The sequence below is a fragment of the Clinocottus analis genome, unplaced genomic scaffold, assembly GCF_023055335.1.
Source record: "Clinocottus analis isolate CAN_PGR_092001 unplaced genomic scaffold, fCliAna1.0.p SCAF_16, whole genome shotgun sequence".
NCBI classification, from domain to species: domain Eukaryota; kingdom Metazoa; phylum Chordata; class Actinopteri; order Perciformes; family Cottidae; genus Clinocottus; species Clinocottus analis.
The window spans coordinates 13,718,772-13,734,449 of NW_027175887.1; the positions used below are offsets into that span (position 1 = coordinate 13,718,772).

At 46.3% G+C, this 15,678-nt stretch overlaps 1 protein-coding gene across 1 annotated transcript in view; it reads right to left on the bottom strand.

The window, feature by feature from the left end:
• Positions 1-986: 986 nt before the first annotated feature.
• The window catches only part of shank1 (SH3 and multiple ankyrin repeat domains 1), a 62,401-nt gene continuing 47,709 nt past the window's right edge, over positions 987-15,678 (bottom strand). Inside the window, exons 16-27 of the mRNA XM_068578121.1 lie at positions 14,186-14,268; positions 13,935-14,059; positions 13,474-13,609; positions 13,274-13,354; positions 13,034-13,042; positions 10,027-10,053; positions 9,866-9,922; positions 9,558-9,673; positions 8,342-8,465; positions 4,208-7,664; positions 2,824-3,714; positions 987-1,996 (exon numbers count right to left, since the gene is read on the bottom strand). Coding sequence (XP_068434222.1) covers positions 1,909-1,996; positions 2,824-3,714; positions 4,208-7,664; positions 8,342-8,465; positions 9,558-9,673; positions 9,866-9,922; positions 10,027-10,053; positions 13,034-13,042; positions 13,274-13,354; positions 13,474-13,609; positions 13,935-14,059; positions 14,186-14,268 — 5,194 coding nt within the window. The 3' untranslated portion in view covers positions 987-1,908. The remainder of the gene's footprint in view (positions 1,997-2,823; positions 3,715-4,207; positions 7,665-8,341; positions 8,466-9,557; positions 9,674-9,865; positions 9,923-10,026; positions 10,054-13,033; positions 13,043-13,273; positions 13,355-13,473; positions 13,610-13,934; positions 14,060-14,185; positions 14,269-15,678) is intronic.

The window sequence follows — 15,678 nt, forward strand, 5'->3', positions numbered from 1 at the left end:
AAGGGTACTGTGCACGAAATAATATGCGTCTTTCAGTTCAAAAATACCTATATATACACATATATATTTATATATAGCCAGCACAGTTGTCGTCATCCCACAGTCAGAAAACACACTGACTGCACCAGAGCAACACATCAGTAACCGAAGGCAGAAAGCAAGAACTCTGAAGCTATAATAACAGTAAGGACGATGAAAGTCATAATAATAGTAACAATAAATCTCTTCATATCAATATTAGTATTCCAGTTTTCCCATTTAAAGTTTAAAAATTGTAAGAACAATCATAGTATTAAAACTTGATATAAGCATCTCTCTCAGATCCCCTCGGCCGGGTGGCTGCTTGTTTCCTCCTGGATTTTGTCGAGAGAGAGAGAGAGAGAGGAAGGGGCCACTCCTGTAAGGAGCAGGGGGGATTGGGTGGGAAAGAGCAAGAAAATGGCAGTTTTTCCTCTTCCCCTCCCCTCTCCTGTCCAGTCTCCCTCGGACGGAAGGTCTGAATGGTTGTACGACAGTAGTCTCGACGCTGAGGAAGTCTCTCTCCGTAAATCAAATCCTCGAGGGGGATTTCTCTTCACATTGTCACGTGTGCCGCCGAAACAGTTGAAAGCACAGTCTGTCTCCTTCTGTATGAGTATATCTCGGATCCAAACATATAGTGTGTCTATATACGTGTCCCATAAACTCTTAACACAATCACTTGCGAGTGCTTGTGTCTATGTATGTGTCTACATGTTGGTGTCTGCATGCAGGCATGTATAGTAGTAACTCGGGTGCCTGTGTGTGTAACGGTGATTCTTTTCTTTTCTTATATTCTGTTGGTCTGGGCACTTATTTTTGCTACAAATTTGTGATACAGTGACCAGTCTGTATGTATATATATGTATGTGTGTATATATATATATATATATATATATATATATATATATATATATATATATATATATATATATATATATATATATATATCATTATAAGACTTAAGATGATATAGAGCTATAGAGAAACACAAAATATCCTGATCACAGGACCTGCAGTGTACCAGTGGTGAGGTAAAAACGCGACACAACAAACCAAAGCTGAACACCCAGCCGGCCGTCCGTCTGCGCCCTCACCACCTCTAACAGACGTGGAAGCTGTCACGATGTACGGCCTTGCGTCCTCCCACGTTCACCATCCAGACAGAAAAAAAAGCCTTTCACCTGCAGACATTCACCAACATTCACCCTCAATTAATCCGCAGTGATATTCAGACACGTTTTAAAACTAACATCCACTCACACGGGAAGGAGTTGTCATTGATGCAATCGAAATAATCCCGATGGGCTCCACTCAAAGAAACCTAAACAGGTTAAACCAGCCGGCTGATGGGTAAGAGGACAATTCAACAAGATGGCTGCATGATGAATGACACCTTCCCCTGTTTCTCTAGCTCGCGAGCTCACTTGTGTTTCTTTGAAATCAAACTAGCTCTTGATTGTTCCTCTCAAGTATTTGGTTTGATTTCATCCCTGTTCTTCACTCGTAATATCTGCTGCAGTCACAGTGTCGTCGTACGCATTCGAGATGAGAGTGTGTTTGTGTTTCTTCTGTGTTGATTGGTGTGGCGGTGCATGCATGTGGGGAATGTACTTGTGTATATCAGCCTGCCACAACTCGGGAGCGCCAGCCGGTGTCTTTATGGATCGTCAGCCCTTTTTCCATCCCTGTGTTTCCATCTCCCTTTGGGACTTGACTCCCTCTTTCTGTCGCTCTCTGTGTGAAATCTGTCCCCCACGCCCTCCCCTGCTTTTGTTGTGTGAACCCACTGTGAATAGCAGCAGTTGTGTCTTCCTCCCTCATTGACTCCAACCCCTCCTTCTATCTTACTCTCGCTCTCTCTCCGTTGCTGCCTTTGCGTTTGCAACCTCAACTCCGACTCCCGTCGTCCCTCCTCCTCTCAGTCTGTCCATCCCGAGGTGAGAGAACCAAAATGGGAAATGGACTACTGGCAAGCCTGAGGGCAGAAGAACAGACATAGGACACGAGTTATGTTTGGTGTCTGTTGTTTTGTAGCACAGTAGTGTGTGGTTTCCTGTGTGACTCTAAAATGGAGAGAATTGGTTGTTTCAGAGAGTATGGTGGCTCTGGAGCTGTGGATTTCCTCACATGACTGATAAGATTAGGAAACCAGCAGGATTGTAAAATAATATACATATGCCTGTGTAATGTTTATCTTTGGGTTTTTATCTGTTTTTGCCCTTTCTTTGGAGACATGCTAACCCTGACCTCTAATCTGAGTAATACATGTTAGTACTTGTATTGCGGTTTCTTTTATTTCTACTCTTTGAGTATGATCATCTAAATAAACTAAGTTGTTTCATTGTTAGTCATCAGTCTCAGAAAAGATGGGACTGGTTTATGTCGTCTCCCAGCCCCTCCTAGATGAGGCATAACAATAGTATGTCATAAAGAAAATAATTAAAAAACAAAGTATATTATGCTATAAAAATATCATAAAGAGGCATACAAATTCCATAAAAAAGTTAGTGCCTCATGCCATTAAAATGCAATTTTCCATTAAAAAAAGCATACAGAATGTCATAATGTCATAAAAAGTTACCTGGGAAAAAGGTCCGAAAACATGTCATAGTATAGTATAAAAGTATTTGTATAGTATGTTATTTTTAAAACGGGTCATAAGAAGTCCTAATAAGGTATGTCATGAAGAAAATGTAATAAAAAGCCATAAAAATTGCATGTTGGTAATGAACGCTGAGTGTTGAAAACGTAACCGTGAGAGAAATGCGCATAACCAAGTCCAAATAATGAAGGCGGCCATACCTGTCCATTACAGTCCTGAGGGCACGCTCTATGTTCATTCGGTGGCCTACGCGAGTCACACCCAGATCCAGATAGTCGTCCTTGGTGAGGGAGGGCAGATGGGTGCCGTCAATCTCGTTGTCCAGAAAACGCTCTCTGTGCTCCCCCAGGTTCAGGTATCCTAGCCAGTCTGCGACATCATACTTGGTCCAGTAGGGCAGCGGCTTGGAGGCAAAAGGCTTTGTCGGGGAAGGTGGCGGTAGATGGGGGTAACTCAGGCATGTGGGTGGAGGGAGAGGGTGCAGGGGCGGAGAGGAGGTCCCAGCCAGGAAGTGAGTCGGCGAGAGGGATCGAGAGACGACTAAGGTTGAGTTCGGTGGAGGTGGGGCGCCAGAGGGGGCGAACAGGGGAGGAGAGGGTGAGAAGTAAGGATCTCCAAGAGGGTTCCCGGGTGATGGCGGCGTGATGGAACCTCGGAGGTCGTACATTGCGCTGTAAAGAGGGGTGGTGGGGAGGAGCGGAAGGGATGATGGCCGCGGTGGACCCACCTTGGGCCTCTCTGACGGGGAGATGAGAGGACTGGGTGCTCTCCTTCGCTGGAACATGTGTGATTCTGCTTTACGGGACTCACGACTGGGGATGAACTGGAACTCGAGGGCTTTGGTTCGGTAGACAGGTCTGTGTTTTGGGGAAGTGGGGTAAGGGGCGTAAGAGGTTGGGGAAAGCGGGGAATGTGAACGTGGAGGCTGAGAGACAGGGGGCGGTTGAGGAGATGGGGATCTACCCCAGTTGGGGTACTGGGAGGCAGGGGTGGGGGATGGGGATAACGATGGCTGTGATAATGAAATCGGTGATGGTGACTGGGATCGAGCTATGGGGGGGCTCAGAGCTGAGGCTGAGTCTTCTGAAAATCTGTGAATGGAGAGGGAGAGAAATTGTTAGGGAAAAGCGTGAGACAGACCATGAATTGTTGATCAAAACATTGTCCAGCTATTTTTTAAAACCACTCAATGAAGATAATTTCATAATGTCAACATCTTGATTTTGTAAAATCTGTTAACATTATAAATATTTGAAGCTTTTCTCTCCTTCCTTACTGTCTGACAACATTTCAAGCAGGTATAAAAGTTGTATGTTGTGTGAAAGTGGCTCTATTACCTGTTTCTGCTTCTGAGAGAAACACATGGGAAAAGCCAGAGAAATAAAAGGAGAGGAGAGTTTACACAGTATAGACACAACACTGAGACAGGACATAAACAGACAAAACACAGTTTATCACAGAAGGCTTGAACATCAACTGTGGGAGGTAACATTGATACACGTGAGACATGATCAACAACAACAAAAAATGCAGTTCATGCTGTGATACCGAGAACATAAATACAAAGTTTTAACTTTTGTTTACCTGTGTCTGCCCAATTGTCTCTGGCTGCCCCAGCTTTCCTTGGTTCTTTGATGCAGTTTACTGTTCAGCTCATTTATGATGCTGGGCTTCATACTGGATGCAGGAGGGTAAATCTTTTTCCCCTCCAAAAGCGCCGCCGAATGGTCACCCGCCATCTGTCCCTCGCCCCAGAGAGGCTTCATCTCAGGCGTACGAGGGCGGTCAAAGTATGGTGAAACGGGACGTCCCAAATTCTGTATGTCCCTCATCCCGTATCCATCGCGGCTGCTTTCATCCACTCCCTCCTCCTCTTCTTCCTGCTCGTCCCTTCGTCTGTGGGAGTGAAAGGATGCAGGAGCGGTGCTGGTCTGTCTGTGTAGATCACTGGTGCGGCCTCCCTCTCTGAACCTGTTCGATTTCGGGTAGGTGGAGGCTGCTGCTGTGGCATTCTGCATCTCAAAAGTTTGTCCGTCCAGGTAGCTCATGTAAGACTCCAGAAAATCTCCTCCCCTCTCTGATTCCCCTGTCCCGCCTCCTCCAATCCGTCCTCCTCTCTCCCCTCGATCTAGTCTGTCTGCCCGGACGCCGGCCAGGATGCTGTCCAGGTGGTGGTCACTGCTGCTCCGGCTGTCCAGCTCTTCAATTCCAGAGTCCACTACCGTTTCCAGAGACTCTCCTTTCCTGGTAGCGGGATGAGGACGGTGGTGCTCCCCTGCTCTGCGACTGCTCGTGATAGGGGTGGAGGATGTTGTATGTGTGGTGTGTGTGCGCTCCTGGTAGAGCTGAGAGGAGGTGCTTGTTGTGGTGGCAGCAGCAGCGGTTGTAGCGGCACAGCTAGCGGTCGTGGCATGTGAGAAAGTGCCCCTATGTGGCCCAGAGGTGGCAGTAGTGGAGGCAGGTCCTGGGGGACCACGGTAGCCCAGGGGAGGTGCGACTGTGTGTGGGGGAGGTGTGGGGGAAGAGCGCCCAGGAGTATGAGAGCTGTTGTAAAGGTGGTGGGGATGGGACATGGAAAGGGGTCTGTGATAGGATCCGGGAGGAGGCGGTGGTGAGACTGACGGGGGAGGCGGAGGTCCCGTCATCGAGGTGGGCTGCAGTGTAGAGGGCGAGTGAGGGGGTGGGGGGTTGGGCGACGTTTGGGATGGGGAGGGAGCGGACTGAGTCAGGTTAGCCACCTCACTGTCGTAAGATGTGAGGCTGGAGGCAGTGGAGTCACCTGCCTGAGGAGAAGGCAGGGGTGTATGAGCAGGAAAACCACTTCCAAATGGTTCTTTTATGGGTGGAGGGGGTGGTGGTGGAGGAGGCGGTGGGGGTGGAGGGGGTGGGACCTGCTGTTGGCGGGAGGCCAGGCTGTTTGGGCGCATCCCGTGTTGTGAGTACCCAATTCCCCTGTCGAAGCTGTTGGCAAACTGTAATGGAGGCGGGAGAGGGTCTGCGAAGACAAACTCATCGTCTGCATCAATTGAGGGGGCAGGGGGAGGAAGAACCATCAGACCAGACCCAGTGCTCCCAGTAGTGTTCGCTGTTTGCTGAGTACTGGTATGTGGAGGTGAGGGAGGGGTCAGGGACAAGATATAGGCATCAGCTTGACTTTCCATCCTGAGAAAAGAGGGTCTCACAGGCTGCTGAGGGTGTGACGCCTGCTGAGCAGAGCTATCGGCAGCAGCTTGCTCTGCCCTCCTCATGTAACCCTCCCTCTCTTTGTCCCTCTCTCTATCTCTCGACAGCTCCCTCTCCCGCTCCCTCGACCTCTCCCGCTCCCTCTCCTTGTAGGTCGGTTGATACGGCTGAGATTGGTAGTGGTGCGTGTGGACCGTTTTGTCCTCGGAGAAGCGAACTCTGAGCCCCTCACGAGCCCCTCCCCCTTCACGCTCCCTCTCTCCTCCACCGCCTTCCTCACTCCACACACTCCCAACTCCTCTCAGGATTCTGGGCGAGGGTGGACGGCCAACAGTGGACGTGGTAGCAGCCAGAGAAGACGAGGTCACCAGGTAAGAGGAGCTGGAGGACTGGGCGGTGGATGACACTGGCGGAGAGGTGACAGTAGATGAAGGAAACCCCGCACTCGACATCTGCCGGGTGAAGTGGTGATCTGCTCCCCTCCTTAACCTGCTGTCATCCCTCAGAGCGCGCTCTCTAGCAGCCAGGGCGAGACCTAGTGGCGATGTGGGGTCAAGGGCCTTTCCTGTTAGAGGGTGAATGAAAGTGGTCGTACTGGAGGGCGCTGCCTGCCTGCCTGCTGCTGTGTACAAGTCAGTCGGTACAGACTTAGGCTGATAGTCCATGGCAGGTGAGGAGTACTCAGGAAGGCCAAAAGCAGGAGGCATACTGCGGGTGTGATGGATAAACGTGTCCCCAGAGAACATGCCCTCGTCAATAGACTTGGACGGTCGCAGTCGTGTTGATGAGCCTTCCTGTGTGCTAAGCTGTTGCTGTGACACTTGAGTCCTTGTCATTCCATCCCCGAGACTCATGTCCTCATCAGCAGACATGAACAAGGAGGCGCTCTTTCTGCGGGCTTCATGCAACCGTTCCCTGTCTCGGCGAGCTGCACCAACAATGGCGGCCCCAAACTGGCTGGTAAAGTCCAGATTTTCCTGGGCTCGCATAGAAGGCATGGATGGAGGCGGCGGTGCTGGGATGGAAGGCGGGGCAGGGGGCTGTGGGGCAGGAGTGGAGGGAGGAGCGCTGTGTGGTGTTTTGGCTTCATCGGTCTCTCCTGATGCAGGAGCGTCAGCCTCCACACTGCTGCCCTGGCTGCTGCGTCCACTGCTGCTGGTTGAAGGGGCCTTGACAATAATGGTGGGGATGGGGATGGAGCTTTTCTCCACTGAGCCTTTGCCCAGGGTACCCTGGCCCAGGCGTAGGTCCTCTACCTTGGATTGTTTTATCAAGGGTCCCTTACCTCTCCGGGCCCCTCCTTTGGCTCCGGCCCCGGTTGCACTGCGGTCTGTCCGCTGGGGTTGGCTCTGGGTATTCTGTTGTTGCTGGGGCATTACAGTGGCAATGCTGGATGGTGGGATGGCGGTGCTGTAGCCTCTCCTCAGACCCGCTGTCTTGGTCCCTCCACCAGCTCCCGTGCCGGATCCAACAGGCTCTCCAGAATAGGCAACCTTCCGCGAAGCAGTCCTGCTTTGAGCAGTGTGGCCAACTGCGTGTGCATATGAGGTTGTGTGGTCCGCCGCTCCGCCACTGGGGCCAGTGCTAGAACCACCTGCTCTTTCCCTGCCCCCATGGGTGAAATGCACTGGCTGGGAGTAGGACTGATAGTGGGCAGATGTGGATGTGGACTGAGACACGGAGACAGGCTGCTGGGATGACTTGGCTCTCCAACCTAGTGGCGGCGCAGAGGAGAATGGAGGCTCTGGTGGAGCTGTGGTGGGAGGAGGGGGGATTTCGTCTGGGCCAGGCACTGACAGACTGCGAGCAAACTTCACAGCTGGAGGATTCAGGAACTGCCTCTCATCGTCGGCCATCCCTGCAGTACATAGCATTTACAAATTGAGAAAACACAATTAGGAAAAAAAAAGGGATTCATAGATGGTGTAGAGTGAGCGGAAGAGAGGCTGATGGACAAGAAAAGAATCAAGATTTTGGGGCGAATAAGAGTAGAGCGAAAATGGAGCTGAGGGTAATTTATGAGTGTCTGTCTCAATCTGACTGCCCGTCTACCTGCCAGCGAGTCTGTCCTCAATTCCTGCCTGTTAGTAGGTAAGTCAGTTAGTGCTAGGTATTGTATTTCACAAACAAATAGCAACTTGGCACCATCACACAGCATTGGTTTTGTTGGTCACCAGAGAGCACATTACTATCTCAGAAGAAGAGTCAGCAAAGCTTTAGTGAGCAACAAACCAGAAAATATTCAATCAGCATAAAACAGAGATTAGTGGCATTACTGGGTATACCAGATAATAGTAGGGTGAGTATAAGACAAACAAACATGTATATTTGTACTGTGTTATAGTTGAAGTTAAACACGCGTGTGTGAAACGTACGATCAGCTACAGATACAAAGTATGCACGTGTTTGGTTAGCGACAAGACGTTGTTGGCCACAGACAAACAGGTCAGCACACTGTAGACCTCAACTGGTCCAGAGGACAGACAGACAGACAGGCGGAAAGGAGGGGCAGACAGAAAAAACAGACAGCCTCACCGAAGGATTTCTGCCGCAGCATACCGTGCTGTGGACCGTGACCTGAGGTGTACTGGCCACGGTCATAGCCGAGGCCCAACCCTGACGACATCATCCCCATCCCGGACTGATCCCCGTAGTTTGGCTGAAAGGCCAAAAAGGAGGATGTGAGACTCAATTGTTCAGCACATTTGAGCTGGATAACAAATATAATACCGAAAGTGATGTAGAACTGCTGAGTTTGGTGTACATTTTTTTGGTACAAAGAGGAAGACCCTTTGTACGATTGGTTTATTGTTAATAAAAAATACACATTAAACACTTTAAGAAATACTTAACCACCTAAATGATCACATATCAATAACTCATACTGTGGTACCTTGATTTTTTACAGAAAATGTTTTCTTGCATGCTTCCACAGAGAACGAAGAATACAAAAAAGAAGATAATTCTTGATGAATTTAAGTAAACGCGGCCGCGTTAAATATCAGCAAAACTATATAAAAACATCTGTTTAAAAACTGACACAAAACTCGTGCAGTATAAACCAAGAGTCATTTATCTAAAGCTGTAGCTAAAAGCTTACTAATTAAAACCCTTAAACACATAAACGGTACTCACATGGACGAGTAGCGCGTCTGTGCAAGCGAGACCGTTTATGCCAAAATGTTTTAAATAGTGGGATTTTATCATGTGTTTGGGAAGTAGTGAGCAAAAGAAACATGCATTACACTACACGAGTTATGTGAGGGTCAGGAAACAAATGTTTTTTAATTGAGTTTTTATGCTTTTTAACGCAGCCCCCATTCATTTATTCAATTCATCATTAGTGTTCAAATTATATTAAAGTTGACAAATGGTCATTATGGAGGTGAAGTAGTCCTTTAATCAAGGCTCAAGAAAAGAAGACTTCTCTCGTTTGATGACATGCATATTTGTTAAAACTGCAACATTTTATGACTTTTAATAAAACATATTATATGGCTGCCGATATTAGCATATTTAATATCTTTGGACTACTCGTACAGTACCAAAAGGCCTCTTGTTGACCTAACGTTGGTTTGTGTGTTGTTCATAACAGGCCAGCTGATAATACCTGTCTTACGTGTATATGCAAATCTATAGGTCTCAGTAAATAGGGATCTTTTTTTAAACTTTTTAACGTCGGTATGTGGGGACATGTCACACATATCTCAGGACACGTACAAAGATATGTCGTATGTCTCATGATACACACCTCATTGCCATAGAAACTTCGTCCTCTGTCTCTTTTTGGCCCCTGTCCCCGTGTCCCTGGCGCCTCATTGGTGCTGATTGTCTGCTGAGCTGCTGCAAGAATTTCATCGAGTTTATCTGAGAGTAGAAAGACAGAAAGAGCGAGAGAGAGAAAGAGAGATAGAGGAAGGGACATACGGCAATGAAACAAAAAAAAAATGGACAGTGACAAAAGGAAGGAAACAGTGTGGGGACACACTTGATGAACGTGGATAAGAAAGAGAGAAAGACACGAAGGAAACATCCTCTGACAAACATGAGCTCCCTTACTCAAAGCCATCTGATAGACTGTCCTCTTCTTCTCTGTAACTTGTGAGGATTCGAATTCTAAAAGAAAAGAAACTCAGAATAAGCCCAATAAGTGGCAAGTGCCAAGTCATTTTGGAGAGACATGAATACAATGCCTTAAGCGAGGGTGTACCAGAGCATACCTGATTTTTTTTTCCAAGGGGTAGCAGCTGGAAAGAGGACAAAAGGAGACTTAAGTTTTGGCAGGAGTGAAAGTGCGATAGCGTTGTTACAGTGAATACTAATTATATTCCCTGGAGCCTGACAAACTGAGTCACCTCGCCAGGCATTTCGATCTTCGATGCACAAGAACGTACATCACACCCACACTTTATGACGGCTGATGCATGCACACTTATGTTACAGTAAATATGCTGCACACACACATGCACACATACAGTATGCTCCTTGCTGTTACTCTCTCTAACACACACACACAAATGTGGAATTAGTCTGAAGCTGACTCCCACCTCTCTCCACTGTTAAACAGTTAGGATGCAGCCAGCGGTGAAGTGCGGACAAAGGAGACAAAAGAAAGAAAGAGTCAGTGGTTAAACAGTGAACAGTCAAGAAACACGTCTACAGGGGAGTTAAGAGGAAGAATTAAAGGTGACCCTTTCGTGTTTGCATTCACTGGTGTGAGTGAGCCTCAGTGTGTGGCCTGAATAGGAATGGGGTTATCTGCAATACTCATACTCAAGCTGTTATCATAATATGTAGTTTATTAAATTAAATGTTTCGTCCTATGGTAAAATCAAGCATGAAATACTTCTGAACTTGTCTTCATTTCATCTTTTATTTACATCTGCATTGCACAAATATATATGTAAAAACAAATGAAGCCATAGTTTGTGTCCAAACATATTTAAATAGCACTTGCGTGAAATTATTGTCTGGAGAACAACAATTTGGGGACTCGAGTAGTTCACTGCAGGATTGTTTCCATTTTAATGTCCTTGTTATCTTGCAGCATGACTTTTAGGTGAACCGGGACACTGCACCAATCACAGAGGTGAGATGGTTAAATAGGCGTCACAGCTAAATGAATTCTAATGAATTAAAATGAGCATATGGTCGGGCTGACATGGCTTCATCACACACTCTGCTCCCTTCACCTTGATCCACAAGGAGCAAAGAGAATCTAAGTTATTATAAGGTGTGTGATCGCAAATTTAAAAACCCACATCTCAAGGAACTTGAGACATTTATTGATCAACGCACTTCATATTGAGTCAAACTGACTCTGTCATTTGATTAAAACTGAGATTTTTAAAAGGTCAATACGGATATCAATATTTGAAATTTAAAAAATCTGATTTTATATCAGCGCACAGTGTTTTTTTTTTTTAAAGTAACATACATTATATAAACAGACATTGATAAATATTTGGTTTCTAATTCTGACCAAAGTGGAACATCTCAAACAACTTGAGAATACTCTCTGGTGGACAAACTATGTACTAGTTACATGAAATGCCTCAAGCTTAATACACATAGCTCTGGCACTGTAGACCACTAGTGGTAGATAATAGTGTAGAGAGGGAGCACTAATGGTGGAAGGGAGGTGAGTTAGGGGTTCAGGAAACTGGCACCTTTGTTTCCGACTGGGTGCTCATGCTTTGTGCTGGTCAGGTGAGGTAAACACCACAGAGAGGAGGCAAGTGAGGAGAGGAGATGGGGGGAGGAATAAAGCAAAGGGCTGATTCCTTCATTCTGGATCCATTTGCGTCAGATCCTGACTTACAGCAGCAGGGCAGGACTCGTGGTAGTTGCTGTTGTTTATCGGTTTGGGCGATTAAGTAGTGAAAATCGAGCCGAGACCAGCGGACAAAGCCCTGCAGACTCCTCTCCTCTCCAACAGCTCCAGATGTCATCGGCCTTCATACATAATCAATTCCTCACTGGGCATGCTCAGAACCAGACAGCGGCGACAGCGACATAAACATTTAGAAAATTAGAAAATATAATCCAATCACCAATAGAGTTCTGCCGGGATGATGTGTCTTTGTAAGTTTATAATACTTATAAGTTTTGTTCAACAGGATAATCTTTACAAATGAGTGCAATCAATGCAATCGTCGGATATAAAAGCTAACGCTAGGCTACTAAAGAACGGTACGACGGTCATGTAAGGACATGATGACGTTTAGTAGTCTCATTCATCCTCTAGTTAGCAAATGCCTTGAAGCTAAACATTTTCGAGTGGGGTATATAGTGGCATATTTCATATGAAAATGTTAAAATATCTCACGCTCGCTTAGACTACGGACCGTATTTAAGGCTTCGAACCAAAAACCCATTGATAAAGACCATTGACTTTGAGACGAGGGGCCAGAAGCGCAGACATGCTGATTCATTTCCAGGTGTGAAGGACTCACTCCTGCAGCACCCTGTGAAACACTGGCCAACGTCCTGATCCGTGAATGAGGGTGTTGACCCTCCCCCGTGCACTGTCCTCCCACTATTTTACCCTAAATATAGACGGCATAGCCACACATAGCGGGCCACCATAGCAACAGACCTAGAACAAAGTTGCTCTTATCTCCATAATTACTCATCTCAATCATTTTCATCCTTGGCGCGATTTATTTGATTTTTTTCTCCAAATGAATAAAAAAAAAAAACGATCTCAACAAAAGACATCAAGGACATATTTTGCAACTTTGCTCACACACACACATGAAGACAAGACGCTTTGCCGCGATGTTTCTGGCACCCTGGGAAAAACGCTCCTCAGGTGCTGCCCGTTCCCCTGCAGTGTGCGTGTGTGTGCGTGTGTGTGTGTGTGTGTGTGTGTGTGTGTGTGTGTGTGTGCGTGTCGAGCAGAGGGGCTGGTATAGACTGCTCTGTGGGCGCTGGGGTTAAAGCTGTGGGCGGGGCCAGGGAGCAGTGGGAGAGGGTGCAGGGGGGATAAGAGGTAAGAGATGCGGGCAGTGACAGCGGGATCACAGGGTGGAGAGCGGACACTGTTTCTGGGTGGGGTTACCTGTAGTGGGGGTGCTGGAAGTGACAGTGTGGAACCTCTGAAAGAACAGTGAAATGCATTGAGACCGTCATCCCCCAGCGGAAGCCAATCTCCTTGTTTCTTCTTTCCCTCTCCTTTCACTGTGTAACTATCTTTAACTACTTTTTAGCTGTCTAAATTTAGACCTCGCTCGACTCCCCTTCACACTTTCAGCATCTATAGCAACTCCCAACACTCTGGTTTCACACTGTTTCTAATCATCCCTCATCACCTCAATCTATTCCTCCCAGTAGCTTTTTTTTCTCTCCTCTTCAGCATTAAGGCACTTTCTGTATTTGTCTACATCTCCCTGTCTGGCTCTTCATTCCTAGTAATTCTTCTCTTTTCACCCCCCCAAAAGTAGTTCATCCATCCCGATTTCTTACCCATCTCCTCCAGTTCAGAGGTCATGGACTTGGATCTTAATGCGATAGCCGGAGTGCTCAGTCGTTTACTCTGCTGGGGGACTGGAGGGGAGGGAGAGAAAGGCAGCCGTGGTCAAGTCAAGCTGTTCAAGAACGATGAGTCAGGTACCACCAGCATTCACCTACAGCAGCACCCCAATGGGCCGGAGATAGACTCTTACTTTTCTTCCTTGAACCCTCCTCCATGTCGGGGTTGCGGGTTACCATGACCACCTTCACCATGAGGCTGTTGCCACCCTGCCGGATCATGTTGACGACCTGTCGGTGACCCACCTTCACCACGTTCTGACCATTGACCTGTGAAAGACGCAAAGACCTGTAACAGCCTGTAAAACTGTATCAATACATTATTCAGTCACATGACTTATGAAATATATACTTATATTGTTTATACAGGCTGGGAGAAGTTAGTATCTCAAAAACATATTAACAGCAGAAGTTTGATGAAATAAACTATTTTGAACATACAGATGAAGATTTTACATTTTCTGTGCCATATCCCCCATTTAGAGGACTGTACACCTTTGTTTTCTCGTTCTGTATCGGTTCAGAGAACTTTAAGGGACAGTGTCAGTGTCTTCTATTCCAACCCATAATGCATTGTGGTAAATCATGGCAGCACCTCTATCAGGAAATCCCCCATCCTGAGACCGGCTCTCCAGGCGACGCCTCCCTCGTCCACTGACTCCAGGTACTGCAGGGCGGGGAAGGCCGGGGTTGGGGTGAACTCCTCGATAGGAGTCTGAGCTGGAGACCCCGTCAAAATAAAAGAAGGTATTATGCGTTGCAATGAAGTAGGATTTGAACCACTGTGTCTAAATATGTGAGCGTGCTTGAAAGGCGGGATGTTTGTGAATATTTCACATTTCTTACCTTTGGCCCCTCTCAACACGAAGCCGAAACCCTCGCTGTCTTTTTTCTGCAGAAGCACTGACTTCTCCTTGATTATATAGTCACTAGCAGAGAGATGGAGAGAGAGAGAGAGAGAGAGAGAGAGAGAGAGAGAGAGAGAGAGAGAGAGAGAGAGAGAGATGAAAAACAGAAAACATGAGCTGTGCATTGTTGCATGTCTATATTCACTTTCTGCCTTAAATCAATGGACATGATGGGTACTAAGTCAAGTTTTTAAATCCATAATTCACAACAAATACCTCCCCACTGCTGTCTGCTGTGTGTCCCCTTCTGATGACATCATCATTGGTCCATGCAGAAAGTTTTCAGTCTATCGGATTACTTACGTATTTGTAACCTTAGTAATATACATTCGAGTTTGATTATATTCCTCCTCCTTTTTCTTTTTTATTATTTATACATTGTCGACATCTTAAAATATTCAGTAAAAAAAGTTTATTGAATTCATATCAATTAAAAAAATCTGATCGAGAAATTGTTTTTATAATTTATGATTCATTTTGTTATTAACTGCTATTTACATCACTGTTTTTTTGCACCCAGTATTTGTATATACCTTTTTGGGTTTGAATGTAACCAAACATACATTAGTTCATTACTGTTTACCGACATTTATTCAACTACTATACTGTAGATGAACGTTACTTTTCAGATCAAGATTTTACATTAAAAAAATAAAGAAAAAAAGTGTATATAATGCGATGCATTGTGAAAGACTAAACCAGCGGTTCCTGACACTTTGACCAACCAGACATTTCACCTGGAAACAGCTCAGATGATTTTGAATTTTTTTTTTTTTTTAAATTAAAGAAAATATTCCTTCCAGCAGGAGAGGTAAGACAAGTCTCACAAATGAACTCTCGACCACTTCAGCTGAAACCAGTGTGGTCTGAGAAACAGCGCCGCCTCTCAGGGCCGACCGCTAATGGACTCTTGTCTTCTTATGAATGACACGGCCCTCCGAAACAGAGTCAGAAGGGTAGATACACCGTGTCAGCTGTAACACACTGTAACTACATGCTTATCATTCCATCGTGCACCAAAATAGTGCCAGCCCACTCCATCTGTTCATCCCTCTTTCCTTCTCTCTTCACTGGCATTTTTCCATCCTAATGGCTCCGCCTACTCCATACCTCTCTTTACACTGGCTTCCCTCCCTTGTTCTTCAAACTTTTACTCATCTTTTTCTAATCACATTTTCCCCTCATGATCTTTTTTATTCAGTCTATTGAGTGTGTGATTCCCTCCACAGGCTGTGACAGCCTCTCTGTCTCTGCCAAGGCTCGCGCTCTTTGTTATTCTTCTTCTCTTCTGTCCATCTCTGTTGCCCAGACCTCAAACGCTCCGCGGGGCAGAGTGAATACACAAGCGCACACTGCACGCACAAACACATTCATACAAATGTTAAGGTAGGACAGAGTACAAGTGCATTACTGTTGGAAAATAGATACAAA